The sequence below is a fragment of the Monodelphis domestica genome, chromosome 3 (genome assembly GCF_027887165.1).
Source record: "Monodelphis domestica isolate mMonDom1 chromosome 3, mMonDom1.pri, whole genome shotgun sequence".
Classification (NCBI taxonomy): domain Eukaryota; kingdom Metazoa; phylum Chordata; class Mammalia; order Didelphimorphia; family Didelphidae; genus Monodelphis; species Monodelphis domestica.
The window spans coordinates 178,282,008-178,302,051 of record NC_077229.1 but is presented as its reverse complement, the minus strand read 5'-3'; the positions used below and the strand labels follow the sequence as shown (position 1 = coordinate 178,302,051).

The following is a 20,044-nucleotide window of genomic DNA, read 5'->3' as shown; positions in this document are numbered from 1 at the left end:
CTACTCCACTCTATTCAGACCATTCTTTGGAGGATGGGATTTAGCTATTTCCTGATCAATGACAACGGAGATACTTGAAGTAACAGAGTCAGGTCTTGGAAACTGCAATCTCCACCCTACTCGGGTAGAGATTAGGAAGGGCTGCAGCAAAACTCAAGACTTAATTATTTGAGAATATGGCCCTCAACAGACATGTGCAAAAAATGACTGCCCACCTGGGCTGTCCTAAGGCAAGCTTGAGCCACCATTGGCACTTGTGAGGCACAGGAAGTTAGGTAGGGAACAGCCTCTGGAATTCGCTCACTTCCAGTGGACAGAGAGAGGCAGCAGTTCGTGCTAGGAGCTTGAGCAGGGAGGAGGCCCACAGACAGCTTCCCTTCAGATTGGTCACGTGAGTCAAGGACTGATTTTCTTCTCTACCTTGGCCCTTTGGGCCTAAACTCCCTCTGGCTCAGCTAGAAGGTTGAGTTAACCTTTTCCCCTTTTCTCCTCTCTCCTTCTCTCCCTCTCCCTTTTTCTTACTGCCATTGTGATTAAACCACCATAAACTCCGTTCTGACTTGAGTATTTCATTTTAGGAATTTCATAAGTAAATTCCTTGACGACCATAAATTAATATTATAACAACCTTTAAAGGTGATTTTCACCTTAACATATAAGATAAAGAGCCCTGAAAAGTCCACATAAGCAGGTTAACCACAGGCTAGATGTCCCTTTAGATTTCCTCAACCAATTATGAGACCAAAAATATATTAAGATCCTGAAATACAGGGATGATGATAAATACTACAGAAGCAAGGCGCCCCCAACTATGAAGTAATAAAAACAGAAGTATTAATGTATACTGCCCTGACATGAATGTTTTGTGCTTTGTCTCACTGTTTCTACAATGATCTGGTTAGATATATCCAAAGGTTGCTAGTTTAAAAAATGCATCATACACTTTTAAGTTTAAATTGCATTATTAACATTTTCTCCATCACTTTCTTAAGTCTAGACAATTAATGATATAATAAATTAAGCCTTAAACTGTAGATTTGCCTTTTTTCCAAACTGCAAATGCTCACATTAAAAAATTAATTATTTACTCTCTTGAGCCATTATGAGCTAGTTCCAGCATTCCCCTGGAAATATGGTGGAAGGGAAGTAAGCATTTAAGCACCAATCCTCAGCCAAGTACTATGCTATGCATTTTACAAATATTAATTCATTGGATCCTCACAACAACCGTACAAAGTATGTGCCATTATGATCTCTATTTTGCAATTGGGGAAACTGAAGCAGGCAGAAGTTAAGTGACTTGCTACGGTCTCATAAGGCTAGAAACTATGCCACTTAAGATGCCTTGATGTTTTACATTACACACGTGCATATATGTCTTCCTGAGAAAGATCTCAATAATACATGGGTGATAAAGAATAGAAAGAGAAGCCACAATACACCCTCAGCAAGAACAACTAGCCATGGAACATACATCCTTGTGGGGTCTATATTTTTGGTGTATACTACAGAAAATAAAGGAGCTCCAAGGACACTTAAATACATGTTATGTTACTTCTGTGCAAAGGAGAGCACAGGACTTTGCTGGGGTATAAACCTCAGACCAAGAAGAACCTGCTTAAAGTGAAGTTCAGCAGTTTCCTGCCATCTCCAACAGAGTGTGAAAGAATAAATTCTAAACCATCTAACTAGTGCCTGGTAGCAGCATTAAAATCAATAACAGTCTTTCATCTTGGCAGGAATGTACACTAACTACAAGTCACATTCCCAACATCTCCCCAAAGGACATGATTACCTCTTCCAATGACTCTGCCTTCTAAGTCCTTCAGGGTGAATGACCTTCCGCTCACAATAAGAATAGCATCACCTTCCCACTTTTTGTGCTTCTTCTTTGAAAGTTTACGCCAAAAAACACTGAAATATTTTGTCGAGTGGCCAGGTCCAGCTTCTTTTCCCTTGGACTCAGATATTTCTGTTGCTGCCACAAATGCTGGAATCACAAAAATGCCAAAAGGTGAATGGTACCAAAGACAACAGGTTAATATCTAAACAGAATGATTTATATAACAACAAAAATGAAGCCATAAAGTTTTAAAGTAAATAATGTGTTGAGGGATATTGGGTATGAAAAACAAAACTGGCAATATGTGCATGGTGAAATACCGTATATTTTAGGATTACGCTTGGAATGGTATTAAGAATCAGAGCAAGTTCTGGGGGTGGAGTCAAGATGATGGAATAATCTTTAGCAGCTCTGTGCCACCAAGAGAATCCTCTCAGACTAAGATTGAAATATCACCACAAAACAAATACAGAAGTGAAAGAACCAACAAGAAGACAGAGTAAAACAACTTTCAAGAAAAGAAAAATCCAAAAGGTAGGCAATGAACATCTGGGACACTGGAGTGAGAAGAGAGCAGACCCAGCAAGAAGCTATAGCAAAGAGGGAAGATCAAGTCAAGAGTGAGCCACACACAGCCCGCCCCCACCCCACCCCCACATCTGCTGACTGAGGTTTGGAAACCTATGCCTGAGCCAACTGTCCCTAAGACACTGTCTGAGCAAAAGCCAACCAATACCCCTTGAAATTTCAAACCTGTGGAGAAGTTTGGAGTCCCAGACCAGGAATTCTAGTCTGGTCTTGGGACAAGGACTTAATTAGTACTAAATATTAAGTAGTGATCTTTTTGCCTAAAGCTCAGGGTGGAGCTCCAAGACAGGTCAATCAAGGGTGTGACTGACTGGATCAAGTACTCAGTGAAACCAAAAATTTGAGACTAAGCCTCAGGCTAGAATTTGACCAGCCCCTGACCTGATGAAGATCAAGATCAGACATCAAAAGCTTACACCTAAGCCTGAGGAAAGTCTTTAAGCTATCAGCATCTCAAAGGTCAACTGAATCAGAAGGGGATGGGGGGGGGGGGGAGGGGGGGGCTCTCAGAACTCTCAATCCTCAGACAATGACATCATTCCTTCCACCCCAAGCCTACCTATAATTAGATAGGAAAAATTAGCAAACAACAAAAAAAGCACTTAACTCTAAAGAATTTTTATGTAGACAAAGATCAAGGTATAAACACAGAAAGTGACTGTGAAAGTAAAGGAAATACACCCAAAGTCAAAAAGAAAAATATGGATTGGACACACATTCTGGAATAACTTAAAACAGACTTCAAAAATCAATTAAGAGAGGCAGAAGAAAACTAGGATAGAAAAATGAAAGTGATGCAAGGAGAAAGGAAAGGTATGCAAGAAGAAATGAAAGTAATGCAAGAAGAAATGGGCCAATTGAAAAAAGAAAACCAAAAACTGACAGAGGAAAATCAGGCCTAAAAAATAAAAAATGACCATTTAGAAACTAATGATTTCATGAGAAATCAAGAAACAATAAAGCAGAATCAAAGGAATGAAAAAATAGAGGAAAACATGAAATATCTTACTGAAAAAACAATTGACCAAGAAAATAGATCTAGAAGAGACAATTTGAGGATTATTGGACTACCTGAAACCCTTGATCAAGAAAAAACCTTGGCTATCATATTATAAGAAATTATCAAAGAAACCAGCCTAGAGATCTTTGAACAAGAAAATTGAAATTAAAAGAATTCACAAATTACCTTCTGAAAGAAATTCTCAAATGACAGCTTCCAAGAATATAATAGCTAAATTCAAGAACCACCAAGCTAAGGAAAAAATACTTCAAGCAGTCATAAAGAAACCATTCAAATACCATGGAGCTACAATCAAATTCACATAGGACCTAGCAGTTTCTATATTAAATGATTAAAAGACATGGAATATGATATTCAGGAAGGCAAAAGTCCTAGGTTTACAACGCAGAGTTACCTATCCAGTAAAACTGAGTATATTCTTTCAGGAGGAAAAATAAACATTCAATAATATATTTCCAAACATTCCCAAGGAATAAGCCAGACCTAAACAAACAAACAAACAAAAAAATGTAAGTCCAAACATGAGATACAAGAGAAGCCCAAAAATGAATAAAGAACTAAAGGATTTCTATGTGAAATGGAAGAACCTCCAGGAATTGATGCAGAGTGAAATGAGCAGAACCAAGAGAACATGGTGAATTAGATCCATAAAACGGAAGCAGATAGCAGAGTGGATTAAAAACCAGAATTACCCAAAGAAAAGCAAAAAAAGCAATACTATTTGAGAGGGAAATATCTCCTACCTTTATTAATAGAACAGAGGTATAAAACACCAAGAAAACATCTCTCTGACATAGTGCCTTATAGGTTACATTTCTTATACACAATAATCCTATAAACCATGAAATTAAAGTATTAACATTCCCATCTACAAATGGGGAAACTGAAGCCAAGAGGTTATAATTACCAATGTAAAGTGACTGAATGAGTCAGACTTTCTTCAGTCCTGTGCCTTTTCCATTAAATCTCATCACCACTCAACTTCAACAAGGAAGCAGTTCATTTTATATTAAAATATTCTTGCTTGATGGCTAAGAATTAACTAAACTATTCCTCTGGACCATTTGAGAAGACAAGAGCACATGACACAGAAATAAAAAAATTAATCAAATAGAACTTTGGCATAGAAGGTAAAGCTGGACCCACAATTCAGAAATAATTTGAGTTCAGATTAGATCTCAGGTTCTTAGTTACTAGCTAATTACTCTAGGCATATAACCCCTGTCTACCTCAGTTTTCTCAAATGTAAAATGAGGATAATAATAGCAACAACTTCATAAAATTGTGCTGATGATCAAACAAGATAATTTGCTTTTTGTTATTGTATTTTAAAACCTTCCTTCTGTCTTAAAATCAAAACTAAATATCAATTCCAAGGCAGAAGAAAAAATATGTGCCTGGCATATAGGCATTTAATAAACAATGTTCTTCTGGTTCTGCTCATTTTATTTAGCATTAATTCCTGTAAGTCTTTGCAAGTTTTTCTGAAACTATTCTGTTTGTCATTTTTTTCTTCCTTCCTATATCTTTTTTTTTAAATATTTACCTTCTGTCTTAGAATCAATACTAAGTATGGGTTCCAATGCAGATAGGCGGGAAGAGCTAAATGGAGGCTAAGTGACTTGCCTAGGGGTCACCCAGATAGTGTCTGAAGCAAGATCTAAAACCAGGATTTCCTGTCTCTGAGCCTGGTTTTCTATCCACTGAGCTTTCTAACTACCCCCCTCATCATTATTTTTCTACAATTGACCAACATCTCCAGTCATACAAATAGCCAAAAGGCTCAGCAAATACAATAATATAGTTTATCTATTTTTAAGAACTTGATTCAAAAAAGGATATGTAGCCTTAAAAGGCTCTCCCCTATCTATATAAAGTAATAGTCATGCAAGAGCTGGAGTCAAACAACAACAGAGATAACTCGGTTCAATAATCCTATGATTATCAGTATGAAACAAAGCATTAAGAGGGATGTATATCTCATGGAAGATGTTTAAGTCTATCAAGGAGGAAATCTTGGACACAGTCCAAATAAAAGAAGGATTTCCTATAGATCAATCATGTCTTAGATTGAGAGCTAAAAGATCTAAACTCAGAAATCATCTAGTCCATCCTCCCCCTACCCCAACATATTTTGAAATGAAGAAACTGAGACTCAAAGAAGTTAGGCAACTTGTAAAGGTTGCTCTTATAATAAATGACAACATTGGGTATCAAATTCAGATCTAGCACAGTTTCCACTTCACCACAAGTTCCCTAATGATCAGATTCTCCAGATAACCCTATTTTTGAGTGACACTGTGCTTGATTCAATTAAGCCCCAAAATGGTACAAAAGCTTCTTCCTAAGGGAAATACATTCAATTCAAGAGATCTAACAATCCATACAGGAGAAAACAAATGGATGGAAATAAAACCCTAAAGCCCAGACTATAGCATGTACCTGGATGGGAAGTTCACTGAATTAATCCATATACACACTTTTTTGTTTGTATATGAGTGTAAAATTATTTATTATTTATCTATCTATAGTTATACATTATATATATATGCATATACATGTATATATACATAAACTGTACTAGTGAGGAATCAAAAGGAACCAAAGTTTTGACAGATACTTGAGAAAGAGGGAACAGATAAAGAGTAACACCAATTCTTCCTTCCCCCCAGGCAGAGCTGTTTGAACAATGGAGTCAGAACTGAATAGAGATGAAAGGTAAGAGAAAATCCCCTTCAGTTTCTTTCCTCTTTAGTTGATGCATTTGTAATCTCCCTTCTAGTACATTTAAGATGGCTGGGTCTTCAGTAAAATAAAAATAGCTATTTATTGGATAACAGGTTAGAATATAAATGAGGAGAGAAGAAACAGGAAGTCCCTGACTTATCTCCCTCTTATAGGTTTTGAGGCATAAGTCTGGAGACTAAGTCTCAGCCTATCTTAATGTCTTTGTAGATTCAAGATGATGGTATATCTTGTCTCAGAAATATAGTTTTGAAATGAGTCTTCTGAAGGATAGGCTATTGTCTTCCCCAAAGGGAAAAGTCTCTATCCCACTACTGTAACACAGATAAATTGTCTGTATCCTTTCCTGCTCAACAAGGGATTTATAGATTGTAACTGAGTAGGCTAAATGAGGATTTTGCTCCTTCCCTCTTCAAGTCAAAGAGAAAAAAGCCAGCAGCCTCTAACTGTTCTCTTCCTTTTCTTAGCTGGAATATTCCATTCCCATCCTCCGATGGCAGCAGAGTTCTATCTCATTTTTTTTCATGAGACAGTTTTGCAAAATCCAGTCTTCTCATTCATTTTAGCACTTCTCTCTTATACAATACATATATATAGTTACAGATGTACATATATATGCATATTTTTTCTATTTAAGCTAGGAAGACTTAGTATAGTTATAGCCTTATCTCTTTATATTTATCAATCTACCCATTCATCCATCTATCTGTCTTCAATGGGTTCAATGAAAATGTTGCCCAGTTTTTCAGATGCCCTGAACAGCCCCTCTTCTACCTATTCATTTCCAAATATATATAAATATAAGTACAAATCTTTATATATATATACATATATATATATATATATATACTTATACATATATATATGCATGCAAATGATTATCTTCATCCTCAAATTTAGGACTTTACATCTCTACTTTACACATATATTAGTATGCCTTGGTCCATACTTATTTGTATTTATGTTTCAAGATTAGTTACCTGCAAACAGAAATTGCTGCTTTTCAATTTTGTATTTCTAGTGTCTTGTGTAATAATTGTGATTAGCAGATATTTGATAAATGTTTCCTGAATAAATGATGAATGAATGTGAGTGCATATTCCCTAAGTTGGAAACAAAAGAAAGTAACTGGGTTGGGAATAACTTTGTACCATATTTCTTTCTTGAGTATATAATTAAGAAGGATAGGGGGCTAGATGGCTCAGTGAATTGAGAGCCAAGCCTAAAGTGCCATAAGGACTGTCATAGGTTCAAATGAAGTTATAAGTTCAAACTTGGCTTCAAATGCTTACTAGCTGTGAGACCCTAGGTGAGTCAGTTAACCCCAACTGCCTAGCCCTTATCAATCTTTTACCTTAGAATCAGTACATGGTATTGATTCCAAGAGTGAAGATATGGGTTATAAAAAAGAAAAAAGAAAAAATAGTAACTAACTAAGATAAATAGAAATACTTGGAATAAATGAAGGCAAGAAGGAAGGGGAACTAAAGCCCTCTGCAATTTTTTTTCCACTTCCAGTTCTGTAAAGTATCACATAGAGGATGTAAAGTAAAGAAGCCTTTGAGTTTGAAAATAAACAGTAGATCTAATCAAATTATAGTACTGTTAACATGAAGAGCAGGAGGTTAAAAGAACTTCAAATAGTCAAAGTGGAGATATTCAGACGGGGATTCTATAGGCAAGAATACTTAGGATAGAAATTGCACTTGTCAATTGTCCCAGGAACAGCCCACCTCATTTCAGAGAGGCACATCATGAGATTCATAGAACGGTGCTAAATTATTTAGCCACAGCAGTTCTCAAAGATCATCTACTAACTAGCCCCAACTAAGTGGATGAGTGACTAGAGCACTGGTCCTGGGTCAGAAAGACCACTTAAAAGCTCTGTGACTCTGTGCAAGTCACTTAACCTCTTTGTGCATCAGTTTCTTCATCTGGTAAAACAGAATGATAGCACCTACCTCCCAAGGTTGTTGTGAGAATAAAAAATGCTAAGAAAAATTTAAGTGCTATATAAATAAATGTTATCTATTATGATTATTAAAAATAAAAACTGGGGCATTCATACAAACAAAATTAGAGATTCTTGAAGTATTTCTATGGAGAAGCAGACATTCAGAGGAAGGGGAAAACACCTAAAAAAAAAACATAATTGTCCACAAATGGAACAAGAATTCTATCCTAACAAAGAGAGAATTTGGCCACTCTCTGGAAAATTATAAACAAGGATTGATAACTCACAAGAAGACTGACTAGTTCACTTCCAAAATCTTTTCCAATTCAGATTCTGTGGGTAATTTCTACATGAGCACAATATATTTTATCTTTGGTTGTAGTATCTATATAAAGCATCTTTTGGCAATGATTGTCATAGAAAATTCTTTAGATATTCAGGCATTTAGACAACTCTAAACATAACTCCAGTCCAAGGATTCTTAACTTTTTTTCTGTCTTAGACCTCTTGGACAATCATGTTTTTAAATGCATCAAATAAAATACACAAGATTGCAAAAGAAACCAGTTCTACTAGAATAATTTGGGTTGGTTTTTTTCTTCTTCTTGAATTCTCAGATCTCAGGTTAAGAACTGCTCAAGTTTCAAACAAAAAATTTCAAGCTATCATTAGTTATATGAAAAGAGTGCTCTAAATTATTAAAGAAATACATATTAAAACAACTGCAAGATACCATCTCAACCTTTCCTCAACTCTGCCAATTGGCTAAAATGATATAAAAGGAAAATGAAAAATGTTAGAGGTGATGTAGAAAAACCGGTACACTTATATGTACTGTTGATGGAGTTATGAACTAATTCAACCATTCTGGAAAGTAATTTTAACTGTCAAAACAGCTATTAAACTGTGATGACGTCTTGGCCCAGCAATACCACTACTATGCCTATACTACAAAGAAATCACAGAAAGAGAAAAAAGATCTAGATTTACAAAAACAGTTGTAGCAGCATCTTCGGGAGGGGGGTGGGGGCAAAGAATTAGAAACTGAACAGATTCTCATCAAGAAGGGGAAAGGCTGAACAAATTAAGAGTATATGAATGTAATGTAATATTATTGTGCTATAGAAATGAGGAAGGGGATAGTTTCAGAAAAATCTAGGAAGGCTTATGTGAACCCATTCAAAGTGAAGGAATGAAAACAGAAGAAAACAATTCATACAATAATCAATATTGTAAAGATAATGAACATTGAAAAATTTAATAATTCTGATCAACACAATGAACAAGAATAACTCCAAAGAATTCATGATAAAATATGCTATCCACTTTCTGAGAGAGGAAAGGACGAAGTACAAACTGAAGCAAATATTTATTTCTTCCTCTTTATTATTTTTTGGTTATGGACAAGTGTAATGGGAGAATTTGTTTTGCATGACTATACATGTGAAATGAGTTTTTTTTAAAGAAATAGCTCTTAATTTAGTATTGATTATCTTCTTGATTTATTTTAGCTTGTAAGGCCTAATTCAGATGTTCTTAAATTAAGAGATATTTAATGACTACAGTAAGAGAGCAAGTCCCTCATTTCTGCAGTTGAAATGCCATGTAGTTAAACTGAGCTCCTACAGAGCTAAGCTAGCCAGTTCTCACTACTGTGAGTGTGAAACCCCCCATCCCTTTTCATGATTATAATAGCATTAGTCTTAATGATTATTTTCTATAACACAATCAGTTTTTGAGTTAATAGTCAAATATATAGTTTGCTAAGAAAAATATAGCTTAGGGTGGTATCAAATCCTGCTGACAAGCACTTTGACCTTAAGCTTATGTGTAAATAGAATTTATTCCCCAAGACTCTCTTATCCAGCATCCCATTTGTGTGCTTAACACTGCATGCAAATGCTGCCTGAACATAGGGAGGATAAAGTTTTGGTGTGACCTCTCTGCTCTCTCTCCTTTTTCCCTGAATGCAACTACTCAAACTGGCTGAGAGCCAGGCAGGAGAATTTACACACATGGTCATACTTCAGTTAGAATGTTAGGCTTTGACTTGTACAAGAATATTCATAGCCACACTGTTTGTGGTGGCAAAAAAATTGGAAAATGAGGGGCTGCCCTTCAAATGGGGAATGGTTGAACAAATTGTGGTATATGCTGGTGATGGAATACTATTGTGCTCAAAGGAATAATAAACTAGAGGAATACCATGTGAACTGGAACAACCTCCAGGAATTGATTCAGAGCGAAAGTAGCAGAACCAGGAGAACAATGAACACAGAGACCGATAAACTGTGGTAAAATCAAATGTAATGGACTTCTCTACTAGTAAGCAATGCAATGATCTAGAACTATTCAAAGGGACATATGAGAAAGAACACTATCCACATCCAGAGGAAGAACTGTGGGAAAAGAAATATAGAAGAAAAACAACTGTTTGATCACATGGTTCGATGGGGATCTGATTGGGGATGTAGACTCTAAAAGATCACCCTAGTGCAAATATTAATAATATGGAAATAGATCTTGATCAATGACACATTAAACCCAGTGGAATTGCACATCAGATATGGGAGGGGTTCGGGGGAGGGGAAGGAAAGAACATGATTCTTGTAACTATGGAAAAATATTCTAAATCATCTAATTAAATAAAATTTTCCAAAAAAAAAGAATATTAGGTGTTGTGATAGAGGCTGGCACTAGAGAAAACGCCCTTCTTTTTTTTTTTAAACAGTTTTGAATTTTTTTAACATTTCAAGTGATTATTAATAAACTTTATAAAAAAATAAAACTTGGAGTAATTGGTATTAATTTTAAATCTTACATTTTTGATGAACCACTTCAGAAAAAGAATCCTTAATTTTCTTTTAAGAAAGCCTTTGAATAAAGAATAGGGAGTAGATCAAAGCCACATTTCTCTCCTGCCACTTCTAGAACCCCGCCCCTCTGCCCTCCTGCTAGACTTAGTCTGGGGCTCCTGGCCAAAATGGATAAGCCGCTTCTAGTTGGATCCCCCCCATGAGCTACAGCAGTTCTCACCCATCTGCTCACCAGGCCACTTTGCCTGTGTCAACTTCCCTCCTGCGGCCTGCCCTGTTCCAGCCCCTCCCTCCTCTACCCAGCCCCCACCCTACTCTTACCTCTCATCCCTCCCCTGCCCCTTTCCCCAGCCCAGTCCAGTCCCCATTCCTTTTGCCCTGCCTTCCCATTCCCAGACCAATCCCTCCCTCTCAACTCACCTGCTCCTCCCCCTCCCCTTACCTACTCCATTGCAACCCAAACATCCCATCAAGAAACAGAAATCCTCAGAGGAAACAAACTTCTCTGGCAAATACTTCTCTGCTTTTTTGTTGATAATCAAAGGGTTACGAAAAGATCATAGAGAAGGGAATAGGATCTAGGTATACAAAAATATTTATAGAAGCTCTCTTTGTGGCAGCAAAAAATTGAAAACTGAGGGTATATCCACCAATTGGAAATAGCTGAACAAGTTAGATATATGGTCATAACTGAATACTACTGTGCCATAAGAAATGAAGAATGAAATATTTCAGAAAAACTAGGAAAGACTTGTATGAACTGATGCAAAGTGAAGTGAGCAGGATAGGGAGAACACAGGATAAAGTAATAGAAATATTGTACAATGGATCCCTCAAGGGACTCATGATGAAAAGGGCTATTCAAAGCCAGAGAAGAAACTGTCAAAGTATGACTGCAGATGGAACCATGCCATTTCTTGCCTTATTTCCTTCATGATGTTTTTTTCTTATGGCGATGTCTTCTTTCACAACCTGATGAATCGGGAGACTTGTATAGAGTATAACAACATATAATAAATAGTTTGCTACCTGGGGAGGGGAAGGGGAGGGAGAGAACTTGGATTGCAAAAGATCAGAAAGCAATGGTTAAAAAAATTAGCTGGAAAAAAAAAGGAATCAGTTGGCTAAAAAATAATAATCAGAACATTATTTGAATAGATATGTCTGTAGTTGACTTTATCAACTATACATGATTATTATACATGCATAAGAGGGAAAAGAGTTGTTAGGCAACAATTTGTTCTACTGAATCAAAATCCTTTTCTAATTAACAAACTGTAAGCAAAGTGGAATCCTGGGGCTGTTGAGTTCAATGCTACAAAGATGCCATATATGATAGATAATCATTTGTGAAATCCTTCTTGTTCTCTCATATTTTCATTAAGCCTAATTTAAACACATGTATAGATCATCCCAATGGTTTTTCCATAAATGAGAAAGTGGGGATAAAAGGGTCAATAGTGTAAGGGCAGGTTGCAAAAGAGGCAACAACATACAGTATATCTCAGAGTGTAAGAACCTAAGACAGATGGAAACACAAGCAGAAACCATGGATCTAGGACAAACAGTGGCCAAATTCAATATAGAATGGGACTTGGAGAAAATAAACATCCAAATTTCAGTGGTTCCAGTGCACCAAAGCAATGAAAACACAGAACCTTATGTATACATCAAAACAGACAACAAATATTACCTAGCTCTTATAGACACTGGTGCCATAAGAAGTGTCTTAAAGACATTTCCAGAGGACAGTACAATTGAGGGGTCAATCCATATAAAAGGGGCAACTGGGCAAGTTCCGAGAGTTCCCAAATTGAAGTCCAAGATAGTGAAACTGGGACCAATAACAACAGATCACACTTTTCTCCTAATGCCAAGTTGTCCCTCTAATCTTCTTTGAAGAGTTTTGTGCAAAGTAGGGGCAACCATACAATGTGACCAATCAGAAAAGGTCTTCCCAAACAATGAAGCACTATCTATTGCTGTTCCTTGGGCAATTGGATGAAGAGCCAGAATACCGGCAAAGTGAAAAACCTATTTTTGAAATTCCTAATGACATTCCAGAGGGAGTTTGGACCAAACATTCTAATGATGTAGGGATCTTAAAGTCAGCTATTCCTATTGATTGAGGTCAAAGAGGGGACTCCACCAAGGATTCCACAATACAAACTGAACAAAGAAGGAATGGAAGGAATAACCCCTATCATTGAAAGCCTATTAGAACAAGGCTTATTAATACCAATAATATCTGAGTACAATACTCCTATTATGCCATAAAAAAACAAAAACTAGATTCCCAAGGTAGAATTCACCTGAAAATTTATATGAGATCTTAGGGCAATAAATAATTTTGTGAAAAAGACCCACACTGTAACCCCAAGCCCAAGTGGTATAATAACTGAAATTCTAAGCAATGCAAGATGGTTCACTGTCATTGATCTCTCAAATGTGTATTTTACCATGCCCGTACACAAAGACAGCCAGAAAATGTTTGCCTTCACATGGAATGGGACTCAGCTCTCATGGGAGTGTCTCCTACAGGGATTTTTGGAGTCTGTCTCAATCTTCTGTCAATTGCTAAAAAAGAGACCTAGAAACCATCAAGTTCAAGTGCAGTGGACTGACCTGTGAATGACTTACTTCTTGCTTCCCCATCAGTAAAAGTTTGTCTTCAAGATTCAAAGATTCTCCTCCTTGAACTGTACAAAAGAGGGCATAAGGTGTCTAAAAGCAAGCTACAGTGGGTAATGCCAAGGGTGGAATACCTGGGATTTATCTTGGAAAATGGTACAAGGAAAATTTCCAAGAAGAGAATAGCTGCCATACAGAACTTGAGGGTGCCAAAATCAAAGAAACAGCTATGAAATTGAGATTAACTCCATCCTACTTATTCTTTAGAATTTTATCCACCAGGAATGTATACACCCCCACTTAAGGATGTAGTGTGGGGGAGGAAGGTCTACAACCCACGTGTACTAGCAAGTGACAAATCAGAAACAACTGATTTCCCCCTAGGCAGTCCAGAGCCAAGTTTAAGCCACCATTGGTACACATTAAGGTGGAAGGGAGGCATAGGAAGTGATGCAAAGAATTGCCTTTAAATTTCATGGTCACTTCCTTGGGGGGGGGGGGGGGGGGTCTTTGCCTTGGAACTTGACTATGGAGAAACTTGGGCTGGAAATCTCAGACTTGTCTCCATAACATCTTTGTGCTGATAGAGGAGACCTTCCTTCATATTCCCATCACCATCAAATAACAGGGGAACCCCAATTTTCCAAATAGCACCCCTTGACAGCATTACTCAGAAGGAGTGAGTGAGAGAGTAGGAGTCATCCTATCAAGGTTCCTGCCTTTCAAAACCCTTCCTCCTTCAGAACTAGCTCCCTTTGCCCATCTTTACCCAGCCTTAAAGTAACACCAGGGTCAAGTTCACATATAATCATTACAATAGGTATTGATGTCTTTTCAAAAACTTTTATTGGGTAGTAAAATTGCCAGCCATTTTTTTCCTTTCTTTTGGCATCTTATACTACCTGAAAATTGACTGTCCTCTTCTGTACATTCTTGGGCTTATCAATATCCTTTATAAAATATGGTAGCTAAGTGGCATAGTAGATAGAAAGTAGTGGAAAGCTATATGATCCTGGACAGTCACTTTAATATGTCTGCCTCCATTTTCTGTTCTATAAAATAAGAATTGCTCCTATTTTCCAGAGAGATCTTGTGAAATATTTGAAAAGTACTTTGCAAACCTTAAAATGCTTTATAAATGCAGACTATTATTATGTGGTTCCCAAAATGTCAACATAGTACTTTAGATGTAGTCCAAGCAACACAGCAGGACTATGACATTCATATATCCAGAAGCTATGTTTCTCTTGAGCTCAAATTGTTCCCCTTTGGGTAGTACCAAGGTATCAAAGGGCAACTCAAGGGTATATATCTGTGAACTAGTGAAGCTGAGTTTTATGTTTTACTGTGAACAATTCTTCATATGATCTCTTGGTTGGGGTTGTACGTGCTTATAAAGCAACCCAAGTTCTATCTAATAAGTGGAGCCATCTTCACTAAAATGTTGAAAGGGGAGAGTATTTATTCTTTAAAAGGGGACTGGAAATTATGTCAATAAGTCACTGCTCATAAAATCAAGTTTTCATTCCCAAGGAAGGTAGTATCACAGCCATGGGTATGATTTTGTGTGATGCATGTTTTTCCTCCCCCATATGATTTATTTTCTCTCATCATATTTATTTGGTAACTGGAGTTCAGGCTCAGAGACAGATTGTTGTGCTTTTCTTATTGTTCCATATGATCTTTTTTTTAAACAGTCAACTGGCTAGATTTTAACCATGATGACAGTGAAATTCCCCTTTCTAGGAGTACTTTTTGCAACTAGAAGCAGAATGGCATCAGTTTCAAAATTTTTAGTCACTGTAGCCATGACTATTCCTTCTGGGAGTATTTCCCTTTTCAACAATGACTGTGAGTAATAGTTTTAGTAATACTCCTATTGTCAATTATTAATATTGGTGGCCTGTTGCAACCAACAAACAGAATAAAAAGTACTATTATTATTAATCTTGCTCTGATTCCTAACCAGGTCATTAGTACTTTTTCCATTACAATCTTCTTTTGAACTTATTCTTTGGCCTTAATGGGTAACAGAATTCTCTGGATTGTCACATATTCTACTTCCTGGCCTCCAGGCTACAACTTTACTTTTTTTCTAGACCCTAGTTACTGTAAAAATGGACTGGAATCCAGGACTTCAATCCCCACAAACCTTTGCTCCACTTCCCCAGAATGCTTTGTAATCTCACCTGGGCCGAGATCGAGAAGGTATTTAACCTGATTGCAAAAGCTTTTGCGGTCTCTTTTGAACTTCCGTTTTGGGGCAGATGTGGCTTTTTCCATAATGTAGGTGAGGTCTTGTCTAGGCCTCTGGCCTAGGCACGTGTTTTTTCTTACTTGTATATTCTTAAATTCTTAACCTTTAATAAACCTCATAAAATATAATACTCCTTGCAGAGAAAAACTAATTTCTACCTGACTCAGTCTCCCCTAAATTTTAATCTTTACATTACCTTGACTTTGACTTATTACTAATTCTCCCATCTTCTAGGATATGGGCTTGTCTCCTATTCAGATCTGAATCCACCAAGACCTCTAGTTCATTACAGTAGCTTGGAGATGTTTTTAAGATCACACATTTAAGGTCCAGAAAAGTTAAGTAACTTGCCTAGGATCATATGGTTAATAAATAAGTATCTGGGGCAGGATTTGAGCATGGATCTTTCAGGTTCCAAGTCTAATACCACATCGCTTACACCAAGGTAGTCCTTTGTGTCTTGGAAAGAAGTAACCACTTTGCTTCTTTCACTGTTACCCAGTATCTATTTCCCCTCTATTCTTTGACCCATCAGAAGGGTCATTCAATTTAAGCACAAGCAAATGATTCAAAATATCTACATTTCTTTGCAAACCCTAAAGTATGTCAAAATCAAAATGGCAGCTTAGTAGAAGCGAAAGCTGAATCAGCTCTGAGAATCCTTCCAAACCAACTTTTAAAAAGCACATCAAAATGTCAGAAGTCCAGGCCAAACAACAAGATGGAGAAAGGGGATCCTCCTGCAGAAAACAACTTGAAAGGTAGGCAGAGAAAGTTGATGTTCATAGGATGGGGGGAATGGGAAATAAAACTGCACAAAGAAAAGTGTTAGCCAACAACACCTTCCCCTCCCTGCCCTCCCAACCCATTGCTTCAGGTTTTGAGCCTGGGCATAGGCCAACTTCTGGATCCTGGTCCCTGGCTACACCAACAACAGAGCACTCCACACCCTACACCCACCCCTTAAAGTTCCAAGCCCTAGCACCAGTCCAATGTGAGGCCTCAAAGTCCATAGCTCTTGGTCCTTTCAAGCCTGTGCTATGGTGAAGCCCTTAGCCCTGGAGCAAAACAGCTCAGAATGATGAGTTCTGTGTATAATTGAAAATCTGTTACCCTAGAAAAGAACCCCCTTTAGCTTAGGTCAGGTCGGAGAAGATCTTCTACCCTTTCCCTCTTCTCCTTCTTCTTAATTTCTTCCTTCTATTGTAAGTAAACCACCATAAAATCGAATACTGACTTGAGTATTTCATTGGGATTTAAATTCCTGGTGACCACTAATATTATATATTCAGTCTCAAACCCCTAAAATTTACCCCTAACAATTTTGTCCTAAAGATTTGTTGGGTAGAAATTACTTTAGTTAGGCCCTGATTCAAGGACCTGTTATAAATTTATTTTTCTTTTACTTATTATTTTTATACATAAGACTTTGATAGTCTATATTTCATCCACAAATTATTTTCTTTTTTATTTGGATTTTTTGAATGTTTTTTATTTCTCTTGCCAATTGATTCATATACCTCATAACTCAGCCTTGCTTTCCTAAGTGATCCCTGTGTTTTTCAACACCCTATTCAGGGGGGAATGTATTGTTATTATAAATTACAAAGTTTAAATTCTTTTTGAGAGTAATTTTAAGATAAGAAACACACTACCTCTCCAAATCCAGAAAGTGAATTGTTTGGAAGAGGCACCATTAAGATGCCTGCACAGACCACATGCTGCACCAGAAGATCCAGAGTGAACTTGGGAATGTGGTGATTTGAACTGTGTGGGGTTGAATGCATTTGTTTTGTATGTATACTCTTATGTGGAAGGGGACTGCCCCCAACTGACTTTTTGTCAATGCACCTGACAATCATTGGTTTTGTTCTTTTCCTTTTATCCCCAAATTATTGTAATTTCAAAGTTGGTTATGTTTACAAGATACATTGGAGAGACTAGTCTTCCACAGATCTTAGGGGGAATGTATAATTGAAAATCTGTTACCCTAGAAAAGAACTACATATTCCAGGAGCCCACTGACTTCCTGTTGTTATGTACTTCCTGTAGACAGAGGATATTAGCGAGTAGGTGGTTCTCTTGGGCCTCTTGGGCTTGCAGTCAGCATGGTGGTGGTGGTAAGCTAAGCATGGGAATTTTAAATGGGCTAATCAGCCATGGACACGTGGTCTTTATTTTGTATCTTCTTTATTCCTTGATTTCTAATGATCATTAATAAATCTCCTAAAACATATTATTTTTATTATTACATATCAATTTTAAATTTTACACCTGTAAAGCCATCCTTGGAGGAGACTGGATCAGCAGCTTTCAGGACTCCTAATCCACTGGGGGTAAAAAAAAAAAACTGGGAAAATCAGCAAATAGCAAAAGAAGCACTTAATCATAGAAAGTTTCTATGAGGAGTCAAAGAGCAAGGCCCAGAGTCATTAGGGGACAGTGAGATCCAAGAAATCACATGCAAAGCTTCAAAGAAAATGGGAACCAATCTCAGCCGCTGCAAGATCTCAAAAAAGGAATTCAAAAGCAAACCTTAAAGTATTCTACTTAAGGTACTGTTAGATGCTATTATCATACATGTCTGCCCACGAGCATCCCAGTTTCCCTCTCAACATGGTTTTCAAGTTCTCCATTATCCCTAGGGCTTGGAGATATTAGGGATATGAGAGGGGAACATTTCCTCAAATGGTCCAGTCATGAATCTTTTTGGTGAAGTATAAGCCTTGGTTCAATAAGATATTGGCTAGGATCATAAAACAAGTCTCAGTTCCTTTGATTGTGTTGGTCACCACTGCTTTTTACAAGAAATGAAAATACACAAGCCTGACTGTTCACCCAGTTGGTATGTAAAACTTTGCCTATAGCAGAAACAAGGATCTATTTCAAAAATATGCCATCTCCCTTAGGTTCTTTCCTCAAAAACTTTTCTGCTCAAGGGAGACAAGTGGGGTCTCATACACTAGAAACAACACTGTTCTCTCTCATCGCAGGTCACTAGCAACTGTCCTCTCCTCCAACTCAATCATAAAATAGGGATAATAATAACATCTATGTCCCAGGGTTATTATGAGGATCAAATAAGCTAATATTTATAAAGCACTTGGGACAGTGCCTAGCACAGTAGGTATTTAATAATGCTTGTTTCCCTCCTTTCCTTCCTTCTCCATCGCTCCTAACAACAGGTCTGCTTCACTTTTTTTTGTTTTCCTTTTTTGGGTTTTATTTATGTGCATGTATTATCTGTCCTCACTTCCTTTCCCTGTAGTGAACAAAAATAAAATAATACTCTTCTCTTGCCAAATACCCCTATTACTGTTAAGAGTACAACCACTTCCCAGTCCCCTAAGCTTCCAAACTAGGCGACTTCTTCAATTTCTCACTCTCTCTCACCTTCCACTCTCACATCCAATCTGTTGCCATGGTTTGTCAATTTCACCTATACAACTTCACTTAAATATGCCCCCTTCTTGTCACTCTGAGACAAGCTCTCATCACCTCACTCCTAGACTATTATGATGGTTTGCTACTAGGTGTGCCTGCCTCAAGTCTTGATCCAGTCCATTCTCCATTCAGCTGCCAAATTGATTTTCCTAAAGTGTAGGTCTGATCATGTCATAACTTTTTCAATGATCCCAATGTCTCTTTAACACCTGGATCAAATGCAAAAACCTTCATTTGGCATTCAAAACACTTTATAACCTAATATTTCTTTCCCCATCACCTTTCTAGTCTTCCACTTTCCATGCACCACCTCGACATATACTCTTGGATCCAATGACATTAGCCTCATTGTTTTTCAAAAAAGACACTCCATCTCCATACTCCCAGCATTTTCACTGGCCATCTCTCATGCCTGAAATGCTCTTCTGCCCAATCTCTAGCTACTGGTTTCCTTCAAATTCAAGCTAAAACCCCATCTTCCTAACCCCTCTTCATTCTTAATTTCCTCAACTAATTATTTCCTGTTTGTCATAGTTTGTGTATATATATTTTCATATTGTATCCCTTACTAGATTGTAGACAACTTGTGAGCAGACTCTCTTCTACCTTTCTTTGATTCTCTAGTGCTTAATACAGTGCCTAATGCATAATGGACACTTAATAAATGCTTTTGACTGGCTGGCTGAGATCTTGGCAAGTCCAAAAGTGAAAATATACCCCATTCTTTTTTTCCATATTAAGGTCA

At 37.2% G+C, this 20,044-nt stretch overlaps 1 protein-coding gene across 5 annotated transcripts in view; it reads right to left on the bottom strand.

Annotated features, from left to right (window-relative positions):
• Nucleotides 1-20,044, bottom strand: part of RAD54B (RAD54 homolog B) — a 158,710-nt gene that overhangs the window by 54,043 nt on the left and 84,623 nt on the right. For 4 of the 5 annotated variants that reach the window (XM_007488118.3, XM_056823313.1, XM_007488116.2 and 1 more), the window contains one exon: nt 1,796-1,990. The exons of the other annotated variant lie outside the window; for it this stretch is intronic. In XM_007488118.3, the coding sequence (XP_007488180.2) occupies nt 1,796-1,990 (195 nt within the window). The remainder of the gene's footprint in view (nt 1-1,795; nt 1,991-20,044) is intronic. 5 annotated transcript variants of the gene reach the window in all.